Consider the following 19,498-nt stretch of genomic DNA (forward strand, 5'->3'; position numbering starts at 1 on the left):
GGAGAGGTGCATGTTGGAAAATACAGAGTTGACGGCTTCTACATCGATGATGGCGTAAAGACGGTCCTGGAGTTTAACGGCTGCCTCCATCATAGGCATACGTGCTTGGCTCGCGAAACCAAACATCCTTTCAACGGCCTTACGATGGAGGAACTTCATCAGAAGACGCTAGAGAGACGCAAGTTTATCGTTGATCAAGGCTACCGGTATATCGAGCAGTGGGAGTATGACTTCGATGCCGAACTTACGTCAAATACGACTATGAGGGATTTTATCTCGGCCTTGGAAATTGCTACTCCTCTTATCCCACGCGATGCCTTCTGTGGAGGACGCACTAACGCAACCAGACTCTTTTACGAAGCAGAGCCGGGGGAGAAAATCAAATACGTGGATTTTACCAGTCTCTACCCCAACATCAACAAATACGGTAAATATCCCATTGGTCATTCCACCATTATCACCGAAAACTTCCGTGATATTAGGGAGTACGAGGGTCTGGTTAAGTGTAAAGTGCTTCCTCCCAGAGGGTTGCACCATCCGGTCATCCCATACAAGACCTGTGGACGCCTGATGTTTCCGTTATGTGCCGCATGCAGCGAATCATTGCAGCAGTTACCTTGTCTCCACACTGACGAAGAGCGCGCTCTCACAGGTACGTGGGTGACTACGGAGCTACAAAAAGCATTGGACAAAGGCTACAGGATTTTGAAGATCTACGAGGTCTGGCACTTTGACGAAATTTCTACGTACGACCCGGACACAAAAGAAGGAGGGCTGTTCGTGTAACGGGGAAAAATGGCACACTTCAGACGAGAATAAAAAAAAATAAAGAAGAGACTTGAAGAAAATAAAACACTTGGGGAACTCGCAAAAAAAAAACTTTCAACAGGATCAAAAGGGAGGAGTCGCAAGAAGTCTAAAAGAATAGGGATACGGGAGCTGAAACTTAATTCCAATAACAAAATCTTTTATTTCTTCTAAAAAATATCCCCCCAAAAAGGAATGCAACTAGAGAACTAAAAAAAACAGGACTAAGTCGAAAATCAGAGAATTGTTGAAACCAAACCTAAAATGTAGGGGGAAATATGACCAAGACCAAAATTAAATTTAGAAATTAGACCAATCCTAGCCCAAAGCAAATCTGCAACAGAATCAAGGTAAGGCTTAACCAATCTAAAACAAGACCAACCCAAACTAAAAGAAAAAAACCAACAACCTACAAAACCAACAAAACCGACAAAACCAACACAGCACTTAAGAAAAGTTACAGATCAATCCAACTCAAGCATCAACTACCTGTAAGTCAAAGGAAAAGTAATAAAAACCATATAAATACACGTTGAAGACAAAGAAATTAGCCAATGCACAAAGTACTACTCTACACATCCACAGTTGCTCAATCTACATCACAAACTTTTTTAGCTTCAGTAACAAACATGTGCAGTAAGGCTGAGACCTGCCCAAACTCGTGAATATCAATGAGGTAATAAACAAAAGGTCCAGCCACTTCCAAGAAGGCAGGCCACACTAATCCTTAATCCCTGCAATTACCTAAGCCTCCTGCTGAAACATGTGCACAAGCATATGGGAGTTCATGAACAAAGAAAACTGACTTGCACAGGATGCATGTACTGGCCACATGGTTACAAAATACATGTACCTACCACACACAGGTAAAAGCACAAAAAAATTGATAATAGAATATATGCACTTGAGTTCAAGACTACATAATGAAGAAAAGTAAAACAAATCTATCTGTGTTTCGTCATATGTACCAACTACATGTAAGTCAGCAGAATTACACTTCAACTCAATTTATTCTGCTTCACTTTCAATCATGGTATGGAGTGAATATACATAGCAATTCTCATCCTCATAACCAACTTTAACTTAAAAGCTTCATAAGCACGGACTTAAGAATCAAATCCAAAAGCAGAGAACAAGAATTGCAGATACTAACTATTTGCTACTAAAAAAAGAACTACATAGACTCCATCGTCAATCTTCCTAGTGAAGAACTTCCAAAAAAAATGCACTTGTGTGAATACAAACACTATGTTCATATTTAAACAGGCTAATTATAAGCAACAATAACAAAAAATATCCGAGTAACCCAAAGGTTTTCAGCAATGATCAAAACACCTTGTAAATGTTACAGTCATCTGGCTAGAATTTGGTTCAAATCTTACAAAAGAACACTTGGCCAATAATGTGAGTAAAGATGAAACAATATCTCAAATAATGAAAGTGACATCTATCATCAAAAGCAGTCAGCTGACACAAAATACTTAAGTCTTTCTCTTTAACAATACAGATTAATACAGAAATAAAAGTAAACTCACCAAGTCCACCGCAGGTCTAAGCTTTCAGGGCAGAACTTGACTGGTATTTAACAGGTGTGTTACTTCACCGACTGCCAACCTGCTTACTGAGACTTGGGCTTTACCATTTTCTATCGTAAGCAATAAAGCCCGCGTGATATTAGCATATTACGTAAGAGTGCCGAGGTAGAAAGCACACGGAGAGGGTGTGGTCGCCATTGATCGTTTTCAGCACAGCTACGCCGGACGTGCTTTTCTCTGTTTCTCCGTGTCCTGCACGATGTCTGAGGCCAGCGACGCACAGATTTCCGATACTGATGTACAATGTGCCCAAGGTCCTCAACAGCCCCTGTCCTTGACCGCCAGGGACGTCTCAGCTATAGTGAAAGCAGGAGTATCTGAGGCCCTCGGTTCTTTCCAGTCGCACTTCGACAAGGTTATAGCCGAACGTAAGCTCGAAAGCGAAAAGGCGCTGCAGCAAGTTCAGTCCCTGAAACGAGCGAGTGAGTTACAATTTCGTTTCAAAGGTAACCGTACGCAATTCGAGTTTAACGAGAAAATAGCTCAAAGCATCGAAGCCGCTAAAAAATTGTTTCAGGAGAATTCCTCAGCTGCCGCTCAGGAATCCCTTACAGACGCGGTTGCAGAATTGCGTAAGAGGAACAAACTCATCCGTCTTGCAGACAAGTCAGAGGCAGGTGGGTTGGCCTTTCGTCTGTCCGTTGGTATGTTTGTCATGTTCAGCTTTGCCCTAACATGCACACATTTACATAATTTTCAGTTCTACACATTCATGAGCAGTACGCAGAGAGAGGCGGAACACGCCAAAATACATGTCCCTTCTATTTTTTTTTTTTTTTTTGCGGACGGTCTTAACACTGCTGATTGTTTCGGCCAGAGTAGGCCAAACAGGGGCGATTTCCGCACTTTCCATTCAGGGTCCTGTTCGCGCCATTTTAGTAATCAGTTTATCATTTCTGGTCATTGATGTTCAATTGCGGTTTCGTTCTCCAGGTTGGGCTGCCGTCGACGAATACGTCAGTGATGAGTTGGCAGATGACTCAGAAGATGAAAAGCGAATCCGCTCGGCTCAATCTCGGGCCTTGGCCAAACGCAAGAGAGCCAGGGCCTCATCTAACCCGAAGTCGGCCCAAGAGAAAAAGCGCCTGGCTTCAGCATCACCGGCTAATCCAGATAGTCTTTTTCGCAACTATAGTGGCCAGTATAGATCGACGACTCGTCCCCCATACGGCGCCGGCTTTGTGTCAGCAGTAAGATCCTCCGACATCTGCTTCAGATGCGGAAAAACGGGCCATTGGAGGAAAGACTGCGCTGGCATCCAATCCAGTGGCACCAAAGACGTCAGTCCCCGATAGACCAACGACAGCAGAAGACACAGGGTACTTGGAGCGGAGGACGGATCCTCGGTACGATGAGTTCTATTTAGACAACTATTATGATTACGAACAGGGTGTTGCGGAACCAGAGTTAAGAGGACGTATGCACTCGCGTATTACTTTTTGGGAGGAAATTGACGCTTATCCAGAGGTGCTGGACGTAATCCGTACGGGGTACAAGATTCCTTTCATAGACACACCCCCTACAAAGTATTTTAAGAACAATCGTTCTGCAATCAGTCATTCTGAGTTTGTATTGGAGGCCATAGAGGAACTTCTGATGAAGAACCTTATTTCGGAGTACAATTCCCCGCCACAGGTCGTGAACCCCTTAACCGTTTCGGTACAAAGTTCCGGCAAGAAAAGGTTGATTTTAGATCTGCGATACGTGAACCAATTTGTCTGGAAAGACAAGGTCAAGTTTGAAGACTGGAACGAAGCATTGGGTTATTTTAGAATGGGAGATTTTTTGTTTTCGTTTGATTTAAAATCTGGCTATCACCATATTGAAATATTTAGCGAGCATGTACAGTACCTTGGTTTCGAGTGGGACCTGCACGGAACCACTAGATACTTTGCCTTCAACGTTTTGCCTTTTGGTTTAACTACTGCTCCCTACATTTTTACTAAAGTAATTCGACCCTTGCTGGCACACTGGAGACGCAAAGGTATGTATGTAGTGGTTTATCTGGATGATGGATGGGGGAGAGCGGCTACGCTTGCTGATTGCGCCACTGCTTCCGCCATGGTGAAGGCTGACTTGATTTCTGCGGGGCTCGTCCCCAACAGGGAAAAATCTATATGGTCCCCTACGCAGAAACTGACCTGGTTGGGGTTGATCTGGAACGCTCAAGATGGTTCCATCCAAGCCACAGACAAAAGAGTAAAGGACACTTTGGCTTCGCTTCAAGCGGCAATTGACGGCCTCCCACATGTGACTGCCAGAAAATTAGCGTCTGTGGCAGGGAAGATTATGTCTTTTTCTTGTGTAATTGGGAACATATCACAGCTCAAGTCACGGTATTTACACATGGAGATAGTTAATAGGAAACACTGGGATTATGAATTCTCTCTCCCTCCAGGCAGTAAAGCGATTGAAGAGTTATTTTTTTGGAAATCCGAGTTGCCGATACTTAACAAGCGTGTATTGTCTGAATATTCTCTCCCCCAGGTTTTGGTCTATACAGATGCAAGCCAGTCAGGCTGTGGCGCGTGGACTATGGATTCCCAGAAGATGGAATTCCAACAAAACTGGTCAGTTGCAGAGAGAGGTAAAAGTTCCACATGGCGTGAGCTAAAAGGAGCATCCCTTGCTATACGAGCGTTTGCTCCAGCTTTAAGGGGCACAGCCGTGCATTTGCGTACGGACAATACAGGAGTGGTGGCCATAGTGCACAAAGGGAGCATGGTACCCGAGCTACAAGAGCTGAGTATAGATATGTTCTATTCCTGTAGACTCAACAACATAGACTTGAAAGTCGAGTGGATCCCTCGTCGGGATAATACCGACGCAGATTATCTCAGTCGACAGGTTGACCTCGACGATTGGGGCGTGTCGCAAGTGTTTTTCAGTTTTATAGACAGAATGTGGGGCCCGCATACTGTAGACAGATTCGCAAATGAGTACAATGCCAAACTGTCAAACTTTAATTCCAAGCACTGGAGTCCGAATGCTAGTCATGTTGACGCTTTCACCACAGACTGGAGCAAAGACAATAACTGGCTTGTGCCGCCTATAGATTTAGTTTGCAAGGCCCTTCAACACCTAAAAGTATGCAAAGCCAAAGCTACCTTGGTAGTCCCTGCATGGCCTTCAGCCGTGTTTTGGCCATACATATCTTCGAGCGACAGCCCTTTTCATGGCCTGATTATTGAGAGCATTAGATTTAGCGATCCAACCAACATTTTCGTACAGGGGAAAAATGCCAACTCTGTCTTCGGCACCTCCAGAATGGTTAGTCCAGTGCTTTGTCTTAGGTTGCAAGGTTGAACGAATCGCTCGCCACTGGTCGCTCGGTCGTACCACTTGGTGTGTATTTTGCCGCTTGGCTTACGAGAGTAATAAATCCGCTTGGTGGCTCTCGTTGGGTCGGTTGACCCCATAGTGCACCCAATACATCAGAATCCATGATAGCCGCTTGGCGGGGTTCATTTCCTGAATAAAAACCTTCGGTTTATTCAGTGTACGTTTTCTTGCGACTCCTCTTTTCTTTCAGAGGTGACGACCATGCGAAGGTGTTACAGGATGTGTTAACGGCCTCAAGAGCAGTCAGCACGACACAAAAGTACAAAAGCTGTTTCCATGATTGGCAGTCTTGGTGTGACGCACACGGCATTAAGGCTCTTCCAGCTAACGCAGAAGATATCGCAAGGTTTTTTTGTCGACTTATTTAAACGTAATGTACCGTTTTCTAGAATACAAGGAATATTTTACAGCATTAAGTGGTATCATGATTGTAACCCCAAAGTAACAAGGAATCCCTGCGACTCTAAATTCCTTAAGTTAAGTTTGGAAGGTTTTAAGCGTATCACGGCCAAGCCCGCATCCAGGAAGGAGCCCGTCACAGTGGACACGTTGAACAAAATTGTTGTCAAGTTCGGATCATCAGATAATCTAATGCATGGTCGCCTCTGTACCATGTGTTTAATTTCTTTCGCCGGTTTTCTTAGGAACGACGAAGTCTCTAATATCAGGGAATGCGACTTGGATATCCACTCTTCCTTTGTCCGAATATTTATTCTTAAGAGCAAGACTGATCAGTATAAAGATGGTTCCTGGGTTTACATTGCGAAGACTGGGACAGTTACATGTCCGGTTTCGATGTTGTTGAAGTACATCGAGTTAGCCAAGATCCATGAATTTTCGGAGCAATTTCCTTTTTCGACCTGTTGTGTTTTCCAGATCTACCCAGACTTACAAATTGCGAAGTGGTCATATTTCTTATACTAGATGTAGAGAGATGTTTCGAGATGCGTTGCAAGAAGTCGGCGAAGACCCGGCAAGGTTCGGTCTTCATAGTTTACGCTCAGGAGGAGCCACGGCAGCCGCTTCTATGGGAGTCCCCGACAGGCTGTTCAAGAAGCACGGTCGGTGGAAGACCGACCAGTCTAAGGATGGCTATGTAAAAGAGTCCCTGAAGGATCGACTTACTGTTTCACTTAATCTCGGTTTATAAGTATTTCCATTGTAGGCCTATTCTTACGGATTCCGATTGGTCAACGTGGCCGTTAGTCTCTTGAAAACATGAAGACCCTGAGAACATTGCTACCGTGTGTACAACAACACTTTATTTGATAGTTCTCTGTGAATAATTAAAGAATTTAATTGGCAGGAAACTTGTTGGAGTCGAAGTTTGTGAATGACTTCCCCGTTCTTTGTCACTTGATAAGGCAGACCTGTAGCTGGAGCTGTTCGCCCGTAGCTCGTCGCCGAAGAACGATGTTACCCAAGTTGTTGCATACCACATGTTCTTTCTCTTACAGGTTGGGGGGGGGGCAGAGTAGGCGAGGTGGCGCGATAGAAAATTATTTATTCGAGGTTGAGTTTCGAATTAGCGAATAATTACCATTTTCTATCGTAAGCAATAAAGCCCGCGTGATATTAGCATATTACGTAAGAGTGCCGAGGTAGAAAGCACACGGAGAGGGTGTGGTCGCCATTGATCGTTTTCAGCACAGCTACGCCGGACGTTAAAAAAAAAAAAAATAATAAAAAAAAAAAAAAAAAAGCCCGGCGAGACGAGGCAGGACAGTGATCATCTCACTAGTTCGAGTTTTGTCGTGCCATTCCCATGCCCGCACATTCTACATTTCCCCTGATAATTCTATTCCTAGCGTTTAGGGTGACGATACGCCACCACGTGGTCGATTGACTTTTCCGCATGGTTCCCTATATAACCATTGTCCTTGTTGCTATTCACGTACTCCTCCAGATCTACCAACCTTTCGGTCTAACGAGGTGCAAGGTAACGCTTGGTCAGTCGGTTTCATCAGCGACAGGTATGTGCCGTACGTCATCGATAACTGTCCGCCCGTAGCTCGTCGCCGAAGAACGATGTTACCCAAGTTGTTGCATACCACATGTTCTTTCTCTTACAGGTTGGGGGGGGGGCAGAGTAGGCGAGGTGGCGCGATAGAAAATTATTTATTCGAGGTTGAGTTTCGAATTAGCGAATAACAAAGCATGCCCACAGTGCCTGTCCAGTTGCATGAGTCATCAAGTAAACAATTATGAGGGGCACAATGCAACTTAGGATGGGTAAACTAGGGGGTGCTACTCCTATGTGTGCGTGGACATTTGCATTTAGTACCAAGGAAATAAACTAAGTTAAATCTGCCCCTGCTACATTCGCTTCGTACGTCAATGCATTTTTAAAGATGAAGCAAGAAGCGAGCGACTGGCCAGCATGGTGTCAAACTGATGAACTAAAGCACAAGTACATCAAGAGCTACTTTGACAGAGAAGGCATCCAGCTAGATTGGAATAACATTCAGAAAAACCCCGGCCTCAGGGCACTGGCTAAACTCATGTTGCATAGTTTTTGGGGAAAATTTGGTCAACGCCCAAACATGGCAAAAACAACACACATTACTGATCCTTCGGAATATTTTGAGATGATGACGAGAGACGATGTTGAGGTGAACAGCGCACACTTTGTGTCGGAGGAGATGGTTGAAGTCCAGTGGCAGAATACCGAAGACCTCGTCGAGCCCTCTGGCCGTACCAACGTGGTCATCGCGGCCTACACAACAGCACAGGCTAGACTCAAACTTTACGAACTCGTAGAATCCCTTGATCGTAGGGTATTGTACTATGACACCGATAGTGTGATATACGTCAGCAGAGAGGGAGAGTGGGAACCTGACATTGGGGATTATTTGGGTGAGCTCACAAACGAAATTGATTCTGACAACCATATTTCGTCATTCGTGTCGGGCGGTCCGAAAAACTACGCTTATAAATTGGCTAAGCAGGATAAAAGCGGAAACACAACATTCTGTAAAGTCCGCGGTATAACGCTGAATTATCGTAACCAGTCAATCGTGAACTTCGACAGAATGTTTCAAATGGTCCACATTATCGGTCCGTCTAAAGTACAAGTCGTTGACCCGTATAAGATATCAAGAAATAAGAAAACGATGAACATCGAAACAAAAGAAGAGAAGAAATTTTATCAGGTGGTTTACAGTAAACGGGTCCAAGTCAAAAACTTTGACACTGTACCCTATGGTTACTAACAACGTACAATCGGTGTTTTTATGTCATGAATTGTGGAGGATGCAAAATGTCAATGCTTCTGTAAATAAAATAGAAATTCCACAATTGGTCGAGAGGCCAGAAAACAGGGGGGAAAGGGGCGTGGTTTTACCTATACAGACGGGTTGCACTACTGTAATGGCTTCAAATAATGTGAAAAATGACACATTGGCTAAGGTTTTAATATCCATAGCCATATACTTCCTTCTATACAAATCGTAGTATCATACATTTGGTGACTTAATTTAAACTGAGCTTCAGAACTGCTACAGTGTGACATTTTGAGTTCAATTCAATTTCAAGTGACAGCAGTATACCTTTTTGATATCAACAAATCAGATGTGTTCATATTCCAGCTGTGTTGCCGCATTGCTTTTGCAATCTGCCAGTGTTTTAATTGCATGCATTAATTAATTGCATGAGTCGGGCTCCATGCACAAGTCAACAAGTGGTTCTCACTTAAACATGCTCCATGATGCATGATACCATCTGTATCTTGTGCAAGGGGTATCTCAGAGATGCCAATGATCTATCCAGCTCAAGGGGCAAATATAAAGGAAAACTAGCTTACAAGAAATGAAGTGTGAAAACAGCCTCACCTTTTCAGTTGGTAAATATCCTTAAGTAGCTTCTCAACCCCAGGATTAAGGGTGACATCAAGCACAGTACTCCCTTTTTTATTCCTGATGTTGATGTCAGCGCCATTTTTAACTAGGTAGACTGCTATGGCAACCAGGTTGGATCTTTCGTCAGAGGAACTGCCTTCACGGCCCATTTGCTGAACCAGGTCCAACAACTAAAATAGTCACAAATGTTGCATGAGTGTTAGACTACGGCCAAACATCAAAATGCAATTGGGGCAGTGTGTGTGACATCGCAAAGCCAACATTTACGTTCAGATCAACTAATACATAGATTTAGTAGTCGACTATGCAGCTTTCAAGTAAAACTTGACATTGCATTTATATCTTAAATTTATATCTTAAATTTAAATTATATTTAAATTTCTTAGAAACTCAACCAGTTGTGGTCTGCTAGCATTTCAACATTAATTCAAAGCAAACTTGGGCTTCTGTTTTTTATCGATCTTCTATGTTATCCCCGGGCACAAAGTCAGAGTTTTGTGTACCCACAGAAAATACAATGTTATCATCCCGATTTGCTGCATCAGCACCCTTATTTTGATTTTTATGTCCATCATTATGTAATCTGTTACTTCATTTTCCTCTTGGTCATTCCACCAGGTTATCTTTTGTCCAGTGTGACCAACTTCATCTATAATTCCTTTACAGGTGTACTAGACCCTAGGGCCAGCGAATTATATGCATGTGCACAACTGCTTCAATCCAGAGAAGAAGTGACCTCCTACTGCCATCAAACATCCCAAGGTATTCCTCTTAAATAACCCACTGGCTTACCTTTCCCATTGGTGTACACTGCATGACGTCTTTCATGGAGGCTTTCATCATGATCAGATGAAGACTGGTGTCACCATCTTTGTCCTGGGCATTCACGTTGGCATCATTATTAACGAGAGCCTCGATGCACTTGTTGTGTGTCTTATCTATGGCCAGATGCAATGCCGTCTGCCCATTAATATTCTTCAATTCCTTGTTGCAGTTGCCCTTGGTGAATGAAATGAGCTTCAAATGAGTGTACTTCCAGTATGTTGTTTAGACGTATGAAATTTAATCCTTTACACATATTACGTGTTCCCATCCTAGAGATTACTATACACCATACACCATATTTTTTTTTTTATAACAAAATTAATTTTGATTTGTCAAAATTAATCTTAAAAAATGACATTTTAGAAACAACCATTTCTTAAAAAGTGTTTGAAAAAGCCAAGGATGACTTTTAGACCTGAAGAACGTATCAGAGTAGACCAATCCACTGATCCCTGCCCTATAGTATTCTGAACACAATCACTCAATCACTCAATGATATGATTTAAACCTGACATTCATTCTCACAAGTATGACGAGCATAGCTAGCATATGCAGTGTACTAAGAGTGGCCAGTTAATGGCCAATGTTTGCAATGAAAGCTTGGCCTATTGAATAAGTCTGTTTGAGGGGTAGTTTCAAGAACCTTGAAAAAAGTTTAAATCATCAAATTTCTAACCCTCGCTTCAGTTTAAAAAATATTGAAGGCAGGCAATGACATGAATGTCTATTAGAACAGACTGCACAGACAACGAAAACTTGTCATCATTCAAGTTATCTAAACTTCAGCATTCCACCTGTCATCTTGACAAGATAAGTCCTTAAACTAAGATAGATGCATGTGTAACAGGGAAAAATGGCACACCTTAGGGAATTCGCAAATAACAAAACTCTAACTAAACCAAGGATCTTTGAAGGAAAAGTCGCAGGAAACTGAATTAATAAGGACTCAGACACCAATAGTTGACTTCAAAGAAAAGGCTCAAAAAATAATTTATTAATGAAAAAGTACAGGAAAAATACAAAAAAAAACTAATCGGACTCAAGGACTAAAAAAACACCCAAAGACTAAAACTTTAAGACTCAAAACCTAAACCCAAACCCAACACAGTGCGTAAAATGGACCTTATGAGTTTACACTCAGACTTCAACCACTGACTTCCAGCAGAATAGGGCTAAAGCAGAAAAACCACACTCCAGTTAGAAAGAACAATACATAGGTACATGTGAAGGTGACTGGTCTCTGCTGATCTGCTACACTGAGTGTGACCAGACCATGTGGTAACTCTAAATGGGGGAAGCTGGGGCTTAAACAAATAAACAGGGGGGCACACTACTAGAAAAAAAATCAAGAACTCTAAACTAAAGTTAAACATCTTTAAAGGGGAACTACTTCTATGTAAAAACATGTACTTAATAACATAAACATTTCTGGCTCTGCCACACATGCCATCTTGTCAGCCTTACCAACAAGACAAATTCCTGTCATTATAGACATCAATGAATCTTGTCATCATGACCAGGTTTTTGTTTTCTGTGAATTACCTGTTTAATGAGGGTCAAAATGATATCTGGAAGGCCGTTGAGGGCAGCAAGGTGTAGTGCCGTGAAGCCGTCATCTTTTGGAATGTTGACCATGTTTGGTGAGGCTCTCAGAATAGCCTCCACAGCACTGGAGCAATGAAATGTAGTTGTCATATTAAAGCTAATTCCTAATGCGGTTCATAAGTGACTTCGTCACAAAGGCAGATGTGCCACAATTTACAGGCCCCCACAGGATGATTGCTGAAGTTGTGCGTTAACTTCCAGTTCCATGGTTAGTGCAAAAGGCGATCAATGCATGCAACACTATGTGCAGTACACGTGCAGTGGGCATGGTTTAAACTGAAGTGACGTCACACTTACGAATTGGCTACTGGTCTTCTGAATGAGGCACATGAAGCATCAGTACCAAGTTACAAGATCGAGGTGAGGTGATCAGTAGGATGCCCAAGGGCAACTCTTTTTGTTTTATTAGTATCATTTAGTTTCCGAAGTTTATCTGATATGTCACCCTTTCAACATGGGCTTTGATTCTGCACTATTGGTCTGGCATGGTCTTGATTTCTGCCCTTCATGCCTATTTAAAAGAACCTTAAATAGTCATGGAGAACTAGAAAAATCTTTTAGCATAAAAATGAGAATTTTATACCCTCCGCTTCAATTCGTCGGTCGTACCACGATCTAACCTATCTCAGATTTTGACGTTCCGAGATAAACGCATTTGAAGTTTTGCCTGTTTTGCATGCTTCATTTCTCCTCCACTTTTTTTTACTGACTCAGAGTTTATACATAATACAGATGGAGAATTCAATTGTGATATTCAATTCTTTCCAAGACGGAAAATAACCAATACTTGGGTAAAAATAAGTGCCAAAACCACATGTCACTCAGTGGAAATTTTCTGCCCATACTTTGTCTGCAAAAACAGTGACCTATGCAGATAGGTCACTTCGTGAAAAGAAAAATCTGTGTTTGTCTCCCAGTAAGAGTGGCCTATGTCCATTGCGCATGCGCACATAGATCTTTTTAGCATGTGTCGGGCAGGAACTTGCAACCTGCTGAAACTAAATGTTTCCTTTTCTAAGATCAGTAGATTCATCAGTGATACAGCGATGCTTAGCACTGATTTGGGTCCTAATATGGGGGAAGTACTGGAAAGGGTAATCGAAGAAATGAAATAACTTTAAAATAACATTGTTTTCGGCTACTTTGGTGCTAAGCCAAATTTCAATGACAATATTTGATGATTGTCTCATGATAGACCGACAAAACAAAACGAACAAAAACGTTAAATCACAAAATTTCGTTCATTTCCAGGAAAATTTGTATTTAAGCAAAAACAAGAATTATCATTAAAAATGCAATCAAGTTCATCGCCTTCAATCATCAACACCCGCCTGAAAAATTTTCCAAGTTCATTTTCAATACAAACTATTATAATGTAAAAATTCAACATTTTTCATATAACAGTGGTCAAATGCACAAATTCATAACAACATTTCACCTGGGCCCCTAAAAATTGTTTTCTATTCATTTAAATCTTCATTTGGCAATACAAAAACAGAATCTTTGATTTGTTAATAAAACAATTATCTCGTAAGATGACCTAAATGTGTGTATGATTTCAATTCGTTCAATGTATTTCCCTGAGTAAATTTTATGAAAATATAGTTCATGCAGTTTACAATTAAATTGGGAACATAATGTTTATGTTCGTTTACGCAAAGACGTTAGATTTATTTGAATTCATAAAAATGAAACCTTTAATCTGCTCGCCGGTTTTGTCACAATATTTATTGAAGCATCATTAATAATAAATCAATAACATTCAACATCTCGAAATTAGCGTTGAAAATTTGATACGTTAAATGTAAGTTATGTAATTTCGGCCTATGTAAGTTACATCTTTGAGTTATGTGAAGTATTGATCTAAACTCAAGTGACAAAATACTTGCACCACTAGTCATCGTAAACCCTTCATCACTGATTTAAAACAGCACTAATAAGTGAGTTTTGAAATTCCAAAGAACTTCCAGTATATAATGACTTTATTTGAAGACATTCAACCATCGACCCTGTGATTCTTGAACTGAATCTTGAAAATAAAAGTTCAAAAATCAAAGATATACACAGCTTCATGAACAGCGGTCTACACATTAACTTTTAATTAATGCAACTACAGCAATATCTGATATTTAATACAAGCGAGACTACCGCATTTCCACTTAACAGAGATCTGTTGGCAGAATTTGGTTGCAGGAAACACGCTATGGTTTAATGTGGGAGGTGTCGGTGGAAGGCAATATGACCTGAATGGAAAATTACCGGTGTTGAGCACTCACAAAGACTCATCAGGTCACTGTATTTTGCCTCAGGTATTTTTGGCGAGCTTCCTTTGGCACAGCCTGGGTGGGTATTGCAAGTGTTTTGGAAGTGTGTGCCTATTTTTCTCTTCCAAATTAACTGTGTCGAACTTGTCCTCCAAGTGGGAAAATTTGACCATGATCTTTTGAGGTAGATTTTTCCTCACTTCAACCTGCATCACTTTTGTCCAATCTACATTCTTGCCCACTACAAAATATGCATGGTTTGACTGAGTGCCTTCCAATCTCGAATGTCCTGCGTTTGCACTTCTGTGACGTGATATTTGTCAGGGGTCTTTCTAGCACGTTGAATCAATGTTGCAAGCTGACAGGGAAGGAACAGGTCTGCAGCCCCCTTCAGGGTTCGCTCGACAGTGCTATGGATTGAATCTCCCTCACTTTGACTATGATTGGTCTCCAAATAGTACAGTGTTATTTTGATCAGTGACGAGCAATTCTGCACCAAGTACATGTACAGAAGCATTGCTGACAAGATGAAATTTTCATTCTGTCCTATACACCCGTCGCTGAAAAGGGCAACTTCTTCTGTTCCTTTACTGTCAAGTGTCGAGAGGTATTTGTACAAATTAGATGCCATTTCATTCGCACCACGTTTTGCTATTCCTTCATGATGAAGGAAGCAAAATCCTGATCTACTGTCCAATTCATAAACTGTGAAATTTTAGCAGGCAAGCCTCCGTTTGTAAAACAGTGATCCTCTTGCAGACCTAGGAAGGTAGATCACTTGTTGCAGATCGTAAACAGATGCTTGAAACTTTCGTGGATCCAAGAGAGCCTGTTCTTTTTTTCTGACTCTTTATTTCTCTCACAGCAGTTTTTTCTTGAGTGTGCCTGATGTATTCTTTATGGAGCTTACCTTTTACAGTATGATTACCCTTGTGGTAGGTTTCACATATCCCACATGGATCTTTTTTGGTTTTATGAAATGTAAGCTTCATGCCATGCAGTGTTTTAGCATTGAAACTCAGAGCTTTTGCTTAGGGTTCTCGGCCAGGCACAGATCATACATGTTGTTTATGTTCAAGTCGCTTGACAGATACTGAAATGTTGTGTCTTGGCGGCAATAATGACACTCCGTTTTTGGAAATTTGTTAATGTGATGTTCAACTTCCTTTTTGAGAAGTTGATCTTTGCCTTTTGACTGTTTCCTCCTCTTCTCTCGGCTGTGAGAATGTTACATGGACCAAGTTTACTTACAACAGTTCTAACTGGACGGTCTGAAATTCCAACTGCACTGAGAAACATGATCTTGCAAACACGGCAAAGTGAGTTATCTTTACCTTTAGGGAGGTAAAAATGTGAGACCCTCTTCTTGCATGTACTACTTTTTGGGGATGTTGTTTCAATATGGCGTGCTATTCATTGTCTCTGTGCTTGTAAATTACTGCTAGAAAAAAAGCACCCCCAATGGATTGACGGTCTTCTTCAGAAAATTTATTGCACTCAAGTTTTCCGACGTTGCAGAACAATGAATTACACCTTGACCTGTGTTTTGTCTTTCTTCCTTCCTTAAACCTGTGTGTTTTCTCTGTATAGTATAGTTATTTTTTGCCTGACTATGTGCAGTTTCGGTTGCCTCACTCAATTCACACTCAACCTTACTCAATTTTTGGAACCCCCCCTCTACTTCAAAACTTTCTGGGACCTGACAACCAAATCCTGGCGAGGTTTGTGGGTCATTTCGTACACCATCAGAAAAATCCACAGGTGTATTCATTTCACCGTGGACGTCATCAGAAAACACATTTGCCTCAGGTTGTGCCTGTTTTTCAGCGTACTGTATGTTCAATTCCTTGCTAGAGCCAGAATAAAGAAAGAAATATTCATAGTGTGTATCATAGGAGGATGAACTTACAAAATGCTCAAAACACAAGAGACATGAGCAACTCGCGCATGCAGCAAATATCTCTTCATGGCAGTTAAAATTGGAGCAGGTTTAAGCCCTTTCTCCTTGTTGAGCTGGCCCAATGGCATCTGACGGAACCTTTGATCTTATGAATGCTGTTGTTGAGGCTGCAAGAATATAAATTCACAGACTTTCAATCAACACTAACTCAGTTACGAATAAACAAAAGTGGTAAAAACACCTCTAAATCTCAAACAGGTAAATCTATAAACTAGGGTAAGAACTTGTGGCGTTTTTGGTGTTCCCATAGCACTTGATACTCATAATTTGATGTTGAAATGTTATTTAGATTGATTTGAAGTCCATTTGTAGACCTGAAACTTGGATTTAATGAATGACTCAAGGATTAAGGAACAGATTTTAAATTGAAAAAATCACATGATGTATATGAAAGGGACAGCAAAAATAGACACCGATTTAGCTTAATTCCAAATGGGAGTTTAAAGCATGATTGTCAAGTTATGGTACTTAAGGGAGTGTAGGCTGACGGCGTAAATCCAGGAAACAGGTCAACTACTGGAATATTGGAAGTGTTGTATAGTGATACCATAGGACAACTAGTACTACTACTTGGCTCAACCACTGGTGTAACAGCTCGATTACTCAGACCAATGGATGATATAGATGAGGTTCCAACTGGTGGAAACAGGGGAATACCAGTTAAAACTAAAGTCAAATATGTGGGTGGAACAAAATGGAAAAAGAGAAGTTTAGTTTAAGAATGCTTGTGATTAGATTTCAATTTCAATGAGAGTAATGGAATTTACATGAAAAGTTTAGAAATCAAAAATTATTGTTTTGAAAGAATCACTTACTTTTTTCGCCTGAGACCAGTCTACTTAGAGGTTCATCATCACAGCTGTCGCCCTCTTCTTCCCCTTGATCTCTGTCATCGCTGCTTCGTTGATCTCCAGTACTAGTGTTGCTGACTTTGTCTTTACTGTTCTCTTAAAAAGGCATGGAAGAAGCTTTTTTAATGAACTTGGCAGCTCAAAAAAATTGTTTTATTTATTGGACTAGCATTTCAACTAATAAACTGGCAAATCAAGAAGCTCAGTTTTCCAACATATCCTCTTCACAAAAGTGTAAACTGATGCACCCTTCCCCCACTGCATGAAAATGCTTTGCAACTATACAATTCCCCCCCCATAAGCAATGTTACCTGTTGTCTCTTCAAAGTCATTAACTTTTACACTCTACCACCTTCCTCTATTTCATCTTCACAGTCTGATTAACGTGAAGTGGAGGTCTGTATTTCAGATCAGTTGAACTGACAACATTTTTGCTACCACCACTGCACAAGCACATCCATGATCTGTAAGAACGAAACAGAAACAAAAATCTCATCAGCAAGTATCATTAATGACTAAATACCTTCTACTACCGGTACGTTCAATGTAATAAACCAAACTAAAATTTTGTCACTGATATGGACAATACTCATTGTCAATGGTAACTGATAATCATCTTAGGTAGTACAAGACACAAAAATCACATACCCGTAACTCACTGGTCATTATGAATATGATACCATTGTTTTGGCCAGTTGTAAGAGCAACAAAACTATCTTGGCTTATACTTTATACTAGGACCCTGTTATGGCCTCTTTTAATTTATTAGGTCATAACTGTGCAATGTTAGAGCCCTAGAATCATCCATAATTGCAACGACAATGAAATGTTTGCACCGACATGTATGTAGGATTAAGTAAGACTCTATTTTTATTCAGCCCCGCTTAACATACATCATGTCACTGTATGTCAATGACTGTTTCCTGCTGGCCACATTTGACAATAAAAAGCTAAGCTACATGACTGATCTTAAATGGACTGGCAATATTTGGGGAATCGGGTAATTTAATTCTCAAAAAGGACAGTAACCGATGCTTTGGGACTACATATGAACTCAGCAGGACAGTTGCTCTAATGTGAAATGAAGGATACCATTGATTTGAAATTAATTATATTGTGCTACACCCGCAAAAAACTTGGCATCATTGCTAGCCCTGGCCTACAAGTACTACTAGGCCTAGGCCCTACCCTGTGTGCAGATTAGGCCTGAGACCTTAGAGTATGAGATTTACTCATACTCTAAGCTAGATTATTATTCTTGTGTTAAAAGTACATTACATAAATACAGTTTAGAAAAACCTTGCCGTTTGCTTCGCTAAATTGGTTGAAATACTCACAGAATGATGCCATAGAATGCCCAGCTACGTGCTCATCTCATGGTCAATGGCAGTGTATAATGTGCATCGTACGTACGCAAACCACGAACGCAGTTTGATTACCTGACTTAAAGCTGAATGTTTTCACTCCATTGTTTTACATGAGCATTTTCCAGTTGAGTCAACATACTAGACATGACCTTGTAATAGATGAGGTCAACTTCTCATAATGTCACTTTGTGGTGCGCCATTCCATACAAATTGTACAGAGTGGGAGGGACACACGCAGTTGTGACACTTCGTGAAACCAAGACACGCAAAATTATTTTTTTCACGAAGCGACCTATCGCAGTGTAATATGAATTTCTTAGCGCAACCTTAGCGACAAGCATCCGCTGGGAAGCAGAGATCCATAAAAAGGCCTCCCAAAACAGCACTTTTTTTCCTTTGTGAGAGCATAACTTTGGAACACTCAGTGTTTTCAATTTTGTTCTTTCGGCAAATTGAATGTTCAGTATTCCTTTTTCTAATAGTATAAAAGTATCATTTTTGAATGACTTAAAACCCTGTCAAGTTTCAAATAGAAATAGTCTGTATCTGCATTCTTACAGCGGCGCAAACGATTTTCAGGCCGATTTCTGTCACACCTTGGCTCATCGCAAATTCGTAACTTCAGAAGCCTTCTACCTATTTGTTTCATTTGAGCTCTAAGATAAAGAGCACAAGTTTGTCTGAATATGATGTTAAAATCAAGCTGATTGGCCAATATTAACGCCCGTCCATTTTAGCTTGAACTTTTTGCTCCAACCAGAAAGATCGTTTAAAACCTTATTAAAACGTGAATATCCATTAGTTCAATTCCCTTCTTCACGGATGAACAAACACCTCACAGACCTTGCGTGAGATCAGGGCCCGCACAGGACCCTACAGGTAGATATAGCCTTTCTTGTAGTTTCTTAAGTGTAGAAATTTACTCCAAGGAATTGATACGTCATTTGGTGAAATAAGTTATTCATTTTTTTGCAATGCGCCATTGCACTCATTAGCAGATTTAGTATATTTAGCTAATTATTTTC

The 19,498-nt window shown here is 40.9% G+C and overlaps 2 protein-coding genes and 1 long non-coding RNA gene across 5 annotated transcripts in view; 1 reads left to right on the forward strand and 2 right to left on the reverse strand.

Annotated features, from left to right (window-relative positions):
• Positions 1–19,498, reverse strand: part of LOC110984268 (E3 ubiquitin-protein ligase MIB2-like) — a 43,498-nt gene that overhangs the window by 11,845 nt on the left and 12,155 nt on the right. Inside the window, exons 12-14 of the mRNA XM_022244281.2 lie at positions 11,969–12,095; positions 10,394–10,600; positions 9,575–9,771 (exon numbers count right to left, since the gene is read on the reverse strand). Coding sequence (XP_022099973.2) covers positions 9,575–9,771; positions 10,394–10,600; positions 11,969–12,095 — 531 coding nt within the window. The remainder of the gene's footprint in view (positions 1–9,574; positions 9,772–10,393; positions 10,601–11,968; positions 12,096–19,498) is intronic.
• On the forward strand, positions 2,265–7,429 carry LOC110988160 (uncharacterized). Of its 3 annotated transcripts, XM_022251436.2 has the most exons (4): positions 2,265–3,019; positions 3,336–3,748; positions 4,890–4,989; positions 5,935–7,216. In XM_022251436.2, the coding sequence occupies exons 1-2, from the start codon at positions 2,602–2,604 to the stop codon at positions 3,695–3,697; spliced, it is 780 nt and encodes a 259-aa protein (XP_022107128.2). In that variant the 5' UTR covers positions 2,265–2,601; the 3' UTR covers positions 3,698–3,748; positions 4,890–4,989; positions 5,935–7,216. The 3 variants fall into 3 exon arrangements, 2 of the variants coding, with proteins under 2 accessions (XP_022107128.2, XP_087003359.1); XM_087147233.1 differs by having other exon boundaries at positions 3,336–4,989; positions 5,935–7,429; XR_015427986.1 differs by lacking the exon at positions 2,265–3,019 and having other exon boundaries at positions 3,706–4,972; positions 5,935–7,429.
• LOC110984269 (uncharacterized) lies at positions 16,181–17,411 on the reverse strand. Its single transcript, XR_002598843.2, has 2 exons — positions 17,071–17,411; positions 16,181–16,362 (listed from the first exon to the last, which is right to left on the reverse strand). It is a non-coding gene; the product is annotated as an uncharacterized LOC110984269 (long non-coding RNA).

This window comes from Acanthaster planci, linkage group LG16 (genome assembly GCF_054643075.1).
Source record: "Acanthaster planci isolate LZ-2023a linkage group LG16, COTS_SCS, whole genome shotgun sequence".
Lineage (NCBI taxonomy): Eukaryota > Metazoa > Echinodermata > Asteroidea > Valvatida > Acanthasteridae > Acanthaster > Acanthaster planci.

What these genes read in the sequence shown, in the direction of transcription:
- LOC110988160 (XM_087147233.1), top strand. Translation starts at nt 2,602, where the DNA reads ATGTCTGAGGCCAGCGACGCACAGATTTCCGATACTGATGTACAATGT. An exon ending in TGCAGACAAGTCAGAGGCAG is followed by an intron (nt 3,020 to 3,335) that starts GTGGGTTGGCCT and finishes TTCGTTCTCCAG; the next exon opens with GTTGGGCTGCCGTCGACGAA.